Source organism: Antennarius striatus, chromosome 7 (genome assembly GCF_040054535.1).
Source record: "Antennarius striatus isolate MH-2024 chromosome 7, ASM4005453v1, whole genome shotgun sequence".
In the NCBI taxonomy this organism is placed as follows: Eukaryota; Metazoa; Chordata; class Actinopteri; order Lophiiformes; family Antennariidae; genus Antennarius; species Antennarius striatus.
This window is the reverse complement of record NC_090782.1, coordinates 6,536,666-6,550,324: the sequence shown is the minus strand read 5'-3', so window position 1 is coordinate 6,550,324 and position 13,659 is coordinate 6,536,666. Positions and strand designations below refer to the sequence as shown.

At 39.9% G+C, this 13,659-nt stretch overlaps 1 protein-coding gene across 1 annotated transcript in view; it reads right to left on the bottom strand.

Moving 5' to 3' along the window:
• Positions 1–1,163: 1,163 nt before the first annotated feature.
• Positions 1,164–13,659, bottom strand: part of cep350 (centrosomal protein 350) — a 36,272-nt gene continuing 23,776 nt past the window's right edge. The window contains exons 27-38 of the mRNA XM_068318778.1: positions 13,238–13,360; positions 11,327–11,571; positions 10,958–11,154; positions 10,589–10,727; positions 9,942–10,102; positions 9,717–9,844; positions 9,568–9,629; positions 7,758–9,478; positions 6,289–6,825; positions 5,802–5,948; positions 4,818–4,940; positions 1,164–4,566 (exon numbers count right to left, since the gene is read on the bottom strand). Coding sequence (XP_068174879.1) covers positions 4,399–4,566; positions 4,818–4,940; positions 5,802–5,948; positions 6,289–6,825; positions 7,758–9,478; positions 9,568–9,629; positions 9,717–9,844; positions 9,942–10,102; positions 10,589–10,727; positions 10,958–11,154; positions 11,327–11,571; positions 13,238–13,360 — 3,751 coding nt within the window. The 3' untranslated portion in view covers positions 1,164–4,398. The remainder of the gene's footprint in view (positions 4,567–4,817; positions 4,941–5,801; positions 5,949–6,288; positions 6,826–7,757; positions 9,479–9,567; positions 9,630–9,716; positions 9,845–9,941; positions 10,103–10,588; positions 10,728–10,957; positions 11,155–11,326; positions 11,572–13,237; positions 13,361–13,659) is intronic.

Below are 13,659 nucleotides of genomic sequence, written 5' to 3'. Positions count from 1 at the left end.
AGGGCACCTCGGCATTGCTCAAGAGGTGAACTAGTATCTCTCCTCTGCCAGTTCACACTCCAAACTTTTTCGTCCATGTGGATCGTGAACCGACCACCCTTCAGTCCCCCAGTCTAAGACTATAATAAACAGCTCTCCAGTTTTCAACGAGGGCGGTTGCATTCCTCCATGTCTCCTGGTTTTTTTTCCTCTCTAACTCTCCATCACTGCTTCTTCTGTCCCGTCTGCACAACTTCTGTCCGTACTGTCTCTTCGAAACCATCTGGACCAATTATCAAATTGATAAGATGGGTTCTCAACTCAATTGATAAAATAATTTGGACAAGGACTACTGGTCTCGGAAACCTACATCTGTCCTGACAGCAGGTTAGCAGCGGGCTACGTGAGGGACAACTGGAAGAAGTGGAGAGTCGTGTGCAGGGTGGTTCTTTCTGTGGAGGACGTTGAAGATCTTATCTGTTTGGATTTATGATAACAGAGCTTCTGCTCCTCGGAGTGAGCGTTGCCCCGGTGTATGGAAAAATTGGAAAGAACGCAGCAAATCCAGAAGTCCAAAGGCTGCCTGCCTTGTTTAGGTGAGATGGGTCAGGCAGTGGGTACACAGACTGTGGTGTTTTAGGATTCTAGGCTGAACATGGAGTACTCTCCCCTCCCTGACAGCTGTTTTGAACTCTTCAGCAGTGTCATCTAGACCTAGAACTTCTAACAGAACACACATGCATACACATTTAACTTTAGACACAACCTGCATACACACGTGCTCTCTTGCTTTACCAGTCATGTGATTAGTGTTATGTCTGTGAAAATATTCCTAGCAATAAGGGGCATTTTTATTTATTACGTTTCCTGTCGGAAGCATAGTGAAGATTTGCCTTTTTCTCACCCCTCATCTCATCTCATCTCTCTGCCAAGCTATTTGATTTCCTCTCATGTCCAACTTTTAGTTGGACATGTTTGTTAAGTTTGTTAATATTGTGAAATAAGCTTTACAGACATTGCAAATTACAAAAATTTTTCAACTGAATAAATACAAAATTAATCACGCAAGTAGAAATTTTTTTGAAATAAAAGCCAAAGATTTCACCAAACGTTTCAGCTTTTAATAGAATTTTTTTTAATAAATATGTATTCTCACATGTCATACAACATGAAAGTGTCAAATTCTAACATTTGTAATCAATACAAGGAGAAGAAAAGAAGCTGTGACCAATCATCAGTCATAGTCTAGTTCACTTGTGCAAACATTTGAATATGTTTAGTACTTTAATATGGCCTGACATGCTCTTAAACTCATTTTATCAACCACATCCAAATATTGTGTAGATTTGTGGTCATACTGTAGCAGAACACCAAAGAGGAAACAAAACCAGTCTAAAATTAAACACATTTCAAGTCAGCATTCCTTTAGAAACAATGTAGTCTTTATTTACAATTTCAAAGTTCATTTAGTTAACAAATATATACTATGCACATATTTGCAAAGTAAACATGGTTCATTTTACTACAGGTTTATCAGATGATAGCAACAGTGGGTCGGATTTAACAGACAGTATATTTACACCATATAAGAATCGTAAAAGTCCTCAAGTGCACTTAGTGTGCACTTGGCACATTATTATATTTATACATGTTAAAAGATGATTAGGGAACTACAATCTGATTTAATTTAATAATCTAATATTTTGTGCCAATTCAATAATCTGGATCATATCCACCCTACACCTAACAGCTTCAAGCTTCTGGAAGGTTCATTCACTTTACAGACTATAGAAGCAATCTGAGCTGTTTGGTCCATACATATTAAGCAATGCAAAAGACCAAGTACTGCATAGTAACGGAGGAGGATTCAGTTTCCTCCTACATAAAATTAATCCAAGACACAATCCTGGATGGTTTGCAATAAAGCTAGTAGAAAAAGTTTCTAGAACTGCTATTTGTGACATATTACAGGTATGAATGCCTACAGACCAGACATACAAGTCATTCAGAAGGGAGAAGCTGGTGCAAAATGTTTTTGGTTTTTAATAAATTACAGTTTGAAAATAAACCATAGCAATTCTTAAAACATTGATGATAGAAAATAGCAGTAGTACTCAGTGCAAGGCCAATTCGGCTCCGAAAGAACAGTGATAATTAATGAGCTCTGTCTCACAGGCCACACTGAGTATTACAGTTCAGAGCAGCTCTGACAGTAAGTAACAAAGTAAAACCCCTGGAAAGTCCTACGTGCTCCTACTCATCAGCTACATGACTCAGACAGTAGTCACTGTTTGTAGGGATTAACTAATTCCTGACAGTTAATCAACAGAATGACAGAACTGTGTGCACACAGAGATGCAGCATGAAGTACACAACAAGCAGCTGATATTTCAGAGTGACTTGCTGATTCTTAGCATTACAAACATTTCCAGGTAACTTAGAAAGACATTAACCAGCACAAACATTTCAACACAGAAAGATAAATATAGAAATTGGAGTATTGGAAAACCAGGTATAAGGAAAAGTAGGTGTTTAAAAGATCATTTAAAAAATGCTAGAATACAGCAGTGGAAAGAGACATTCAAAGAAAGTAGGTCCAAAAGATTTGTTGTAAGTCTACAATTCCACTTTAAGAGGCACTTGAACTGAATGTTGAGAAAGTCCTCTGATGTTCAACAGCATTAAGTGACACTCTGTTGGCTGGTTGCAACTTGTTAATTGCGCTACAGCCAAAGTTCCACGTCAGAGCATGTCAGAGCATACAACCATGTCAGAGCATACAACCATGCTGCTACACGAATAGACAGGTTTTTTTTGTTTTGTTTTTGTTTGACAAATGTTCAGCTAGAAACTTTGAACAGATGAGGAAAAAACAGCCACAGGTGTTTTCCTCAGGCCAAAAGAAAGTAAAGAGACTGTAGGAAAAGACAAGTAGGCTCAATTTCAGCATTTCAGTACTGTCCTATGATGGATTCTAGAAATACATCATCACTGCTGCCAGTCTTTGACATTCCACTTCCACATCTGATGTTTGATCTGTGTTTTTATTTCAAAGCCCTTTTCAAACATCTAAACACGTTGTATCCTTCAAAACATGAATCCATTGTAGAGAAGCGGGATACTGATTGTATTGAAAAAACTGGAGTTATTCCTACGGAACAATTTCAATCATTAACACTACACCATTTAAATATTAAATCCCCCAAGACCCAGTTTTTTTTTTCTTGTTTCAAAAGCATTCTTTTAACTTCCTACATTATATATTGCCATGTTTACATTCATATTTCAGTTTGTGCTTTTTATATTTTCATTAGATGTTAAAATCTGCTCATACATGTTAATTATATAATTCACATTGCAAAATGTTTCCTACAGTATCCGATCTCAGTGACATTTTATTGACGACTAATTTCTCTCTCAATCAGAACAGATTTGAAATTCAACAATGATTATAAAGTTAATGTGTGACCCTCAGCTTTAAGAGTGTTTTAAGGTGATCAGTGCTGTATTTTCTTAAAAAAAAAAAAAAGTCTCCATTAGTAAGACGATGCAGCAGGACAAAGATGCTGAACATAAAGGTAAGGCCAATGAGTAATGAACAGTGACTGGCTTCATCAGCTACCTGAACTCAGTCTAATGGATCATGTTTTATGCTAGCTCATCCAATCCTTAAGCCCTAGGAAAAAGTGACACCTGAAAGATATCGGAATGTCTGCTGATGTCTCAAGGTCACAGTGTTAATTTAAGGCAGACCTACACATTCACAAAATGGGCTGACTCAAATTACACTCAAATTAAATTTGAAGTTTGAGCTTCATATCCAATACTTGATTTCAAAGTACTGGTTTACTAAGTCAACACTATAACGTCAGTGTCAAATCACTCTGGACTGCTCTGTATCTCCTTTATCTGCTACTCTAATAGAATATCTTAAGCCATATATACATTTATGTTAAGATTCAATAAAAAATATTACAGCCTACCTTTGCTCCAGGTGGATCTTATGTCCCATATGGAACAATCAACTTAGCAGCATCAATGGACTTTAAATGCTACAAATGGCACAGCCCATTTTATTAAAACCATCGCCTCATTCTCCAACTGGTATTTGCAAGTAGGACCAGTCCAGAAGGTGTGAGCTGAGACTAGAAGGTTTCAGAAAGCTGGATTTCTCAAGAGGTGTTATGTGTGTAGAATAAATTATAGAACAACTACAGTTTGCTGACATATTACCAGCCAATAAAAGCAACAGAAATAAGTAGGAGTTGTTTAGCTGAGAGGTAATGCTGGAAACAAAGGCATCTGAGGGTTGCTGTTGGCACATCGACTAGTGGAAGACCGAGCAGCAGTAGGTCGGCTGGAGTTCACTGGGACAGACTGGGAGAGAGGGCTGTATTCAAAGTCTGAGCAGAAAAGCTGTCAGGAAAGTGTGTCTCTATTGGCCCTGTTGTCATAGATTACTGTCAGAATGTTTGCAGTATCTTTCAGCAGAGAATCAAAGATGCTGTCTGCCAGCTGCATCTTCACAAACAGCTCATCTTCATCATAATACACCCACTGGGTCTCCTCTTCATGGAGTTCCTGGACCTGACAGAGAAACAGGATCAACTACTGTAGCACAGTGTCTGTCATCTAATGTCCATATCACAGATATAAAAATATCATGACTGCAGGTTTAATGTAAAAAAAAAACGAAAAACACATGAGGAAGAATGACGATAACATATGATAAAAACACCAGCAAGGTGTGTTTGTATTAAAAAAGGATTATATTTTTCCTGTGACAGAGATTTAATCTCTGATTAAGTCTACTCCAAACATTTAATTTTGGGACTTACCAGTATGTGGTCCACTCTGTCTCGCTTCTTCCTACCAAATTTGAGCATCTTCTGCCAGTCAGTTTTCTGGGTCTGGTCTTTTCTCAGACCATATAGTTTCAGTACTTCTGCTGCGATGAACTCCTGGTACAAAACAAACAAGTCATGTCATGGATGTAAAAGTCACACCAAGGATTTTAAGTGCAATTGGTTCTATATATAAACAAAGTGAATTAAAGTCAAATTGTTATGTCTGTCTGTACTTTCACTCACTTTGGTGGAGAAGAAACAAACATACAAGGGTCCGATTATATTATACTCTGACTAGAATATAATAAGCTGCCGCTCAGGTTCATGCCTCCTGTTACCACTCCCTTGAGCAGCAGTTTACAACCATGTCTGGAAGGATTTTCACTATGTAGTGAGGACTTTAATAAAAAGCTATTAACTGTAGGTGGATATTATCAGAAAGGGAGTCATTACTCTTCTGACATCTATTATTCAAGTGAATAGTTTTCAGTGAGAAACACACTGTCTGCACTTCAGACTACTTTGCTGAGATGCAGAGAAGATGAGGGCTTCATAAAAAATGCAACAACAATCACCTGAATATCAGTAAAGCCATTAACCCTTTCCTCCCTTATTCCGCAGCAGGCGTGGTAATTCACGTCGTTCTACAGCGTGTGCTGACTACAGGCGTGGTAAACGAGATATATATGTGTGTGTGTGTGTGTGTGTGTGTGTGTGTGTAGTCTATTCCAGTGTCAGTGTCTGGCACATCAGGCAAAGAACACGTCCCTGTTGTGTACTTTTATACATACTTTCTGGGAACAGATATCAATCCCTGAGGGAAGAACACATGTTCGCATAGAGTACTCCTACTCTGTGGTACTGGCGTTCTCCTAACTCTATCAAACATGTTTCTGCCCCACGGGTGTTTGGCTAATGCAGATAGTTTCCCATTAACCTCAAAGTGGCATCTCTCTCTGTTGGTGCAAATTGTACCTTGATTTTGTGGACATCTCCCAGTGCCTTTACTCTATGGAAGGGGGAGGATTTGACTCGTCGCGGTTTGAGCCACCGAGGCTGATCAGCACTCGGTATATCGACAAAGATCTCTCGCAGAATCTCCCATGTCAGGTCATACACAGCCTGGGGAATGAAAGAGTAAAGAGATGCTGAGACCTAATGTACAGATAAGTTTAGCAGCATGAGAAATAAATTATTATACACAAACACGCCAGTCAATGAATGAAACCACTGAAACAGCTCTATTGATGATGACTGACACCATTATTTTTGGTGGTTAGGGTAAAAAGTCACAGAGGCTTGCCATTCATCCCAGTGACACAGACTGTTGTTCTGTGAAACTGGGCCCTTTAACTGAATACATGTTTCATAGACTGTTCTGTGAAACATGTATTCAGTTAAAAGGAGATCCATATGATTCTCTCCTCTTCAGAACTTATTTTTGGATGGTTGTGTTTTTCACCTTTCTGTAGCTGCGGATGCAGAGGGCCTCCTCATCTTGGCTGCCGGCCTCTTTGCCCAGATACTCCTGTGAAGGCTTAGGGGCTGGCAAATGTTCAAGGATCACTGCTCCCTCCTCCCCCAGCCTGCAGCTCTCCCAGATCTCCTGTGTGGCAGCATGGACCAGCTTCTCAACCTCAGTGGTTGAGTGGGGCACCACCATAGCAGGCTGCTCAGGGAGTTTGGGAGGCAGGGGAAGAGGCAGCTCAGGTCTGGGTGGAGTCTTTACCTGTTGTTCCCCACCTGATGAGACCAGCCCCCCAAATATTACTCCAGCTGATGAGCCAGATATCTCCAGTCCTCCCCCTCTTCCTAGCCTTGCCTCTTCTTCTCTTTTCTGTTTGAGTCTCTGCTGTTCTCTCCGGGAGCTCAGGCCAAAGTCCTCATCAAACCAGTCCTGGTCGTCACCTATGTCATCCAGCAGTTCACGGCTCAGTTCCAGTTCTGCTAGTCGTTTAGCCAGTTTCTCTTGACCGCTGGCACCCAACACTGGACTCTCCTGTTGTCAAAGAAAAAAAGAGGAAAAGTGAGTTTTGTGGTTACCTCCAGTTTTAGAAAATCTGTATAAATACACAAATCTCATCTCACCATGACGGAAAACGTCACATTATAAATGACTTCTAATCTCTTTCATTCTCAAGGTTCTCAGCAAAGAGTTCAATTTTCAATCAAGTCAGTCAATATAAAGTTGTACTTTGACTGATCACTAACAAACATGACAGTTCACTGGGTCCAACCAACAACCACTGTTTGTCAGGAACTAAAGTCAAGTCGGTGATAACTTGCTTATTCTTGCCAATGTATTTTTCACAGTTCGATTAAACAGTTATATCAGAATTTCAAGTCAGTGGACTACAGTAAAGTTAGAAACATCTTGTGTTCAGCAACACCCCTTAAATGAAAAATGTTATATATTTACTTATTCTGGAAGTCGTAATGTTGGAGGAAAGGTGGGTGCCAATTTTGGACTTTATAAATAAAGTAATGACAAGTAAGAAATGACATCTGCTAAAATCATGTCAGAATTTCCAGTTATGTAAAGATCATTTCAGTTTTTACTCACTGACTGCAACACATTTCAGTTTATTCAGTGAGGGAGCTTTGAACTATCATTTTGATTATATGCACTGGAGGAGATGACTAATCTTCTTTTAAATTTTTTTTTTTTTAAATTTTATTTAAAAAAAAAAAAAAAAAGACTAATCTTCTTTTAATAGAAAATTAAAAAATATCATGGTATGAAAAGGTAGTTATCATGGTTAAGATATTCATAAATGTGGTTAAACTAATATCTACATAAGCTGGACAAAAATAAAGACAACTATATGCTGTTATTTTATATTTTGGGGATTAAAGTTCTTTCTTTTAAACATTCTTTTATTAAGTGTCTTTGTTTTATTTTGTTAACAAAGATCAGAAATAAATACTTACTGGTCGGTTGCACAGCTCTGGTGAAGACAGTTCCTCCTGTTCCGTAGGTAAGAAGAAAGGCAGACCATCTTTTTGTTCCACTGAAGAGAACCACTCCTGGGTACCGTTTTCATGGAACAGATCTCCATTCATCTCGTTAGCAGCTCCTATTTTCTGCTCTTTCGCCTTCTTCATTTCAGCAAACTTCTTCACGGTGTCTCTCACAAAGTTGTTGACGAGCTTATCAACACATTTGTCCTGTAAGACTCTGTCCTTCTGTTCTCCCTTATCGTCCCTGACATCAATGTAAAGAGCTGCAGGTTGGGAGTCTCTCTCTTCTGTTTCATCATAGCTGGATATTTTCTTCTGACTCCTTTTCTTCAGGCCAGTCATGCCCATGTCGGAGATAAGGAAGGCTGTTGGTGCATCTTCAGAATTGAAAATTATGTCCTCTGTGGTTCCATTAGAAATGGGGTCCTTAGACTCTTTGTGATGCCGTGAATTGAAGTGGGATGCAACCTTGAAACCAGATTCATCCGTAAGTTTTTTATCTTTGGAGTCACAGAACTTATTATGAGGTCTTTGTTCTTTTTCCTTCTTCGAATCTCCTTTTTCTTCATCCATTTGAGGTTTATCCTCACCCTTATCAGGGAGATCATCAAAGAATGAGTCCTCATCTTCTGTATTGTCTGTGTAGCTCTCAAGTTTGTCTGGCAGGTGTGTGACCTTATCAGGAGGAGCGAAGATTCCGTGGTTCTTATCACACTCAAAATATACCACCCCATCATAGGTGCCATTGTTGCTACCCTCAGACTTATCCAACTCCACACCAGCCCAGAACCCATTAGCAAAGCTGGTTGAACCCTTGAATCTAAGAGTGCCAGGCTGAACGTAACCAACAAGAACTCGATCTCCGATGTTAAAATCTGACATTTCGTCTTCAACAGGGGAAAAGCGGGGCTGCAAAGGAGAAATGGTTGGTGAGTGATTAACAATGTCGGTTCTGTCATGTTTGGTGTCTTCCGTTTGGTTATGAAGACCTAGCCTTCTTCCAGATTGTTGGCTATTTCCGCTAATATCTGAATGGTAACTCAGTTCTTCAGGTATTTCCTCCTTTGTCTCCTTATCCTGGCTGCAAACTGGTGTGGCTCTGCAAGGGGAATCCTCTCCTGAGATCTTGATCTCACAAGGAGAGACTGAAATATAAGAGGCAGGCTTAGAACTGTGATCGTCTCTGGTTGAAGAATTCACTGGTGACTCAAAGTCATCATGATAGCCATCTGCTGTAGCAGAAGATGCCTCAGTGTCCATTATGAGTGACTCCTTTGGACCATAAGGAACCGATTTAGGTGAATGGTAATGACCATTAGATGAGGGTCTGTAGCTTGGATGTGGTGGATTGACAAGGTCCACCGCTGAATGTGTGTCATTTGAAAAGTTAAAGTTAGAGTGTTCAGGTTCAGATTTGTCTGTTTCTGCCATTTCTTTTTGAGAATCTTTGCTACCAGATAATTTGAGAAGAGATTCAGAATTTTGGTCCTTAGATTTCAAGGTTGCTTCCTCTTCCAGTTCTTCCTGAATTTCAGATAATCTTTCAGATATTTCATGAGACTCAATCTTATTGTCAGACTCAATCATCTGGATATGTGCTTCCTTAGAAGATGGTTTTGATTGCTCTGTGATTAACATTCCTTTAGGCACCGGGGTGGATCTGCTGTCATTTTGCTGAAGGTCATCTTGTACTATATGAAAGGGTTGCAATGTTATTGGATTAATTATTGTTGAATCCGAATCCACCACATGATACTGACAGTAGATGAATATGACTTACTGTGATCTAATGAAGCATCAGCTTGCATCCTCTCGGAGTTTGAGATTTTGCTGACTTCAGACCTGAGAAAGAGAATTAAGCTTTGAACTGAACTTGAATCAAATCATTAGTGTGTGGAATGTGCACCTTCAGGCAGCTCATCATTCTACCTGTTAGTAGGTGTATTAACACTGTGCTGCTCAGCCCTTGAGGTGGAATCTTTGATCTGCGATATATCTGGCGTGTCTGGTTCTTTGTTCATTTCTGCCTTTGTTTTCTCAATCAAGTCGTCGTAACTCTGAAAAGGAAATAGTGAATTAAAAACAGGGTAGATACAAAGAAGTGTAGTCATAAAGTAAATAATGTAATGATAAATCCATAAAGAAAACACTCACCTGCAGCTGCTTGAGCAGGCTAGCCTCCTGAGCCTTCAGACGCTCCTGATGCCTTTTCTTCTGCTCTTTCTTCAGCTGGTAGGCCATAAACTTCCGTTTTCTGACTTCTTCCCTCAGGGCCTTGATACGACTCTCTATGTCACTCTGGTCAGAAATGGGCTCTGAAGGCAAATGTAGGTTATAAATCACAAAGAGAATGTGAAACTAGTGCCAGAGTTTTCAGCTTAGCAAAGAATAATCAAAGTCTGTGCTCACTAAAACTCAAACCCACTCCTTTGGAGATTATTATATTATTTGCATTACTTAAAATGTCATAAGTTCAAATTTAAGCGCGTGACTTTGGCTTGTAGGCAAAGCGAAAAAAACAAACAAAGCAAATCAAACACATTAGGAGGCCATTACACTGTCTTTTGTTATATGACTATGCAAAACAAATTACTGTTTCCTCCTTAGCACACAGCTAGGCATGTAAGTATCAGGAAAGAGTTTGCATAATGTATTCCTAGTAGCAACACTTTATCTCTACACAGAGGCAGCAATATCCAGTAGGTGCATTCTGTCCACTTTCTCTGCCCCCCCCCATCTTATCTTCTCCGAGAAATATTAGGAATGTTATGTTTAGCCTGCTGAGTAATTGGTTAACTCACCGGTGTGCATAGCAATGGGGGGGTCAATTGGAGTGTGGGGCTGGCCGGTGGTCCGGGAGGAGGAGCGAAGCTGCATCTTTGCTTTGCTGCTATCATCTGAAGGAGATGCAGTAGGGCTGTGGCTCCCTTTGAATGGAGACTGGAGAGATGGAACAGGAGGAGGGGAAGCAGTATTACTCTGGGATAAAACAACATAGTCAGATGGACTCAGACTTATGCATAAATTAATATTTCACATTAACAGTGAGCTATCTAATGCACAGTTATCCTGTTTCATTTCTGTCGCACATTGATTTTATGTATCAATACTTCAACATAAGGTCAATTTTGGACTAACTTTATCTTCAAAATTACAAAAAAAAAGCATACTTGTCTATTAGGCGACAGGGAACCTGAGGTCATGTCCTCGGTGTAGTTAGCAGGGATGCTTTGGATGGAGGCCAAAGATTTTTCAGGGATTGATAAGGCTTGTCCTGAAGAAGGACTTCCTGGTTCCTGTTCCAGCCCCTCTGTGTTTATACTGGATTCAGGTGTCTCTGAGAAAGAGTTCCCCTCACTAACATGATCTGAAAACATGTTAAACGAATAAGATCATTTTAAATGGCACTGGTTTGGTTTTTTCTTGATCATTGGACCCTAAACAATGAGCTATGTACTGTACTTTGCTTCACTGTTACTTCCAGATTAAAAAGAAAAACATATGAGCAAAAAAAAAGAAAACAATCCTTTTTTTTTCACCTTTTCCACTGACAGTTCTGGGCTCTGAACTACGATGAGGGATTGGGCTGATGTCAGAACCTTCCTTTTTCTGCCCATATGCAATTTCCTTGTCCAGAGGTGTTTGTCTGTCCCACACAGCCAGAGCCTCCTTTTCCATTCTTTGGACTTCCACCTCTTCCTGGTCCAGCCGCTGTTTCCACTGCAGCAGCTCCACGGCGTAGTGACGCCTCTGCATCAGCTGCTGCTCCCGCTTTGTTAGGAACCTAGGGAAGGGGGTGCCAAGGTGTAAGGGAGATGAAAATAGATGAGAAGGAGCAGAAGAAGAGATCGGAGAGACAAAAGAATAAAAGTAAGAAAATGGAAAACATGAGAGATGAGAGAGGGCAGCGAGAGATGGGCAGCGAGAGAATGTGAGGAGAACAGGGAAGTAGGACAAAGACATTTAGCATCAGAACTACAAAACATGAAAAGACATAAGTAGAATCAAGTCATCTGGATAGAGAAATCACTGCAATCTCACCTCAAATTAACACAAAGAAGCAAACACACACACACACACACACACACACACACACACACACACACACACACACACACACGCATATATATACATCCAAAACATGCTGCACTTTTAAAAATAATACCTTTAATAAAGTAATCCAAAAACCCAAATTGAGAGGTGTTCAAGCACCCACAGACTGTAGTATAAAATGAGAACATGTCAGTCAGAGGAAAAGGGGAGCAGGAAAAATAACTGATGATGTCAGATTCATGCGTCACACTGAAACCCAGAGGTGGAAGGCTGATTGGTACAGTCACCATACACCCCAAAGAAACCCTCGATCAATGAGCAAAACAAGATGACAAGACAAAACTTCTTTTTGTCTTGAAAATCTTCCAATAAACTTCCGTCGGGTTTGCTATATCTATATAAATATTCATATCTTGGCAGATGCTGATGTCAGATATAGATGCTCTGTGATGTGTTCTCTCTTGCTATGGGTGCTACAGCTGTGGAGAGCAGTATTATTTAGCCTTAATCTAATTTGGAAGCCTTTCTCTAGACCTAATGTTTACTGATGACAGGCCAGATACTGAAGAAACAGACTGGGGATTCTTTTAGTTAAACCCTAAACTGCATTACACACAACAGCCATCTGTACTTATTACGCCATCCTTTGCAACAGATACCTAATAACGAGAGCTAATTGAGATTTACCGCCCTTATTAAAGAGATAGGCCACTCTATCTGTGGTCCGTTTTCTGCAGAAGTCTTTTACTTCCATGTCACAATGCGATTTAATGTCAACATCTTGTACCAATGAGTTGGAGCTGACAGCGAGGAGCTAAGGTATGAAGGACATTGAAGAGGGATGCACAGTGCCATTTATTCCATGAGGCAGGACAGAGGAGGACAGACACAACAGAAACACCACACAAATCCAAGCATTTAGTTTGAGATTCCCGATCAACAAGGAAGGCTCCTACTGACAAAAATAAACATAATCTCTAACCTTCACAGAACTGAATCATCTCTCTAATATTCTTAATGTAACCACTTTTTACTCTCAAAACTGCTCGGCTACCAATTTCCTATCCTATCATGTACACACTAATATTGAAGTTTCAATGACTAAAAATTAAGTTTGATTCAAAGTGAAACTATCTAAAATTAGATTTAAGTGAAGGAGCTTTCCTTGGATATTATTCAAGCTTTCAGTCAAACACCTCTCTGTACAACTTGTATCGTATACGGTAATTAAAAAAACAAAAGCATACAAAGCACCTCATTCAAACAGTCATCAGTAACCATCCCATCCCCAGAAAAGCCCCGGGACCAACGGATGAACATAAGCATGTTCCATGGGGTGGGGTCGGTGAGGCAGGAGGGGCAAGGGGCAAAGGTATAGATAGAGCACTGTACAGTACCTGACCAATTGGTTGTAGATAAAGAGCTGGAATTTAGGGTGGAGGTTGGGAAGACAGACACTGAGCGAGGCCCAGTGGTGGGCCGTGAACACAGAGAAGAAGTAGTGTACAGGTGAACAGTGTCTACAACACACAAGCACGCAACATAGTCAAGAGAGACACAAACACAAAAAATATGAGAGGGAAGACACATTAAACACATAAAGGGAAAAGGGGAAGTAGAGAGAAAGGAAGAGAGATATGAGAAGAGCAATATGAGTAAATCCGTTTTAGCTTTACCAAGACTGCTTTGAAATATGGTCTGAACAAGAGCAACCTTTATACTAGTGAAAGGGGGCTTTATTAAGAGGTTACAGATGGATTCATCAGTAATTATTGACGTTTAAAAATATAGATGAAGTCTTAGATGAAGAGAAAATAAC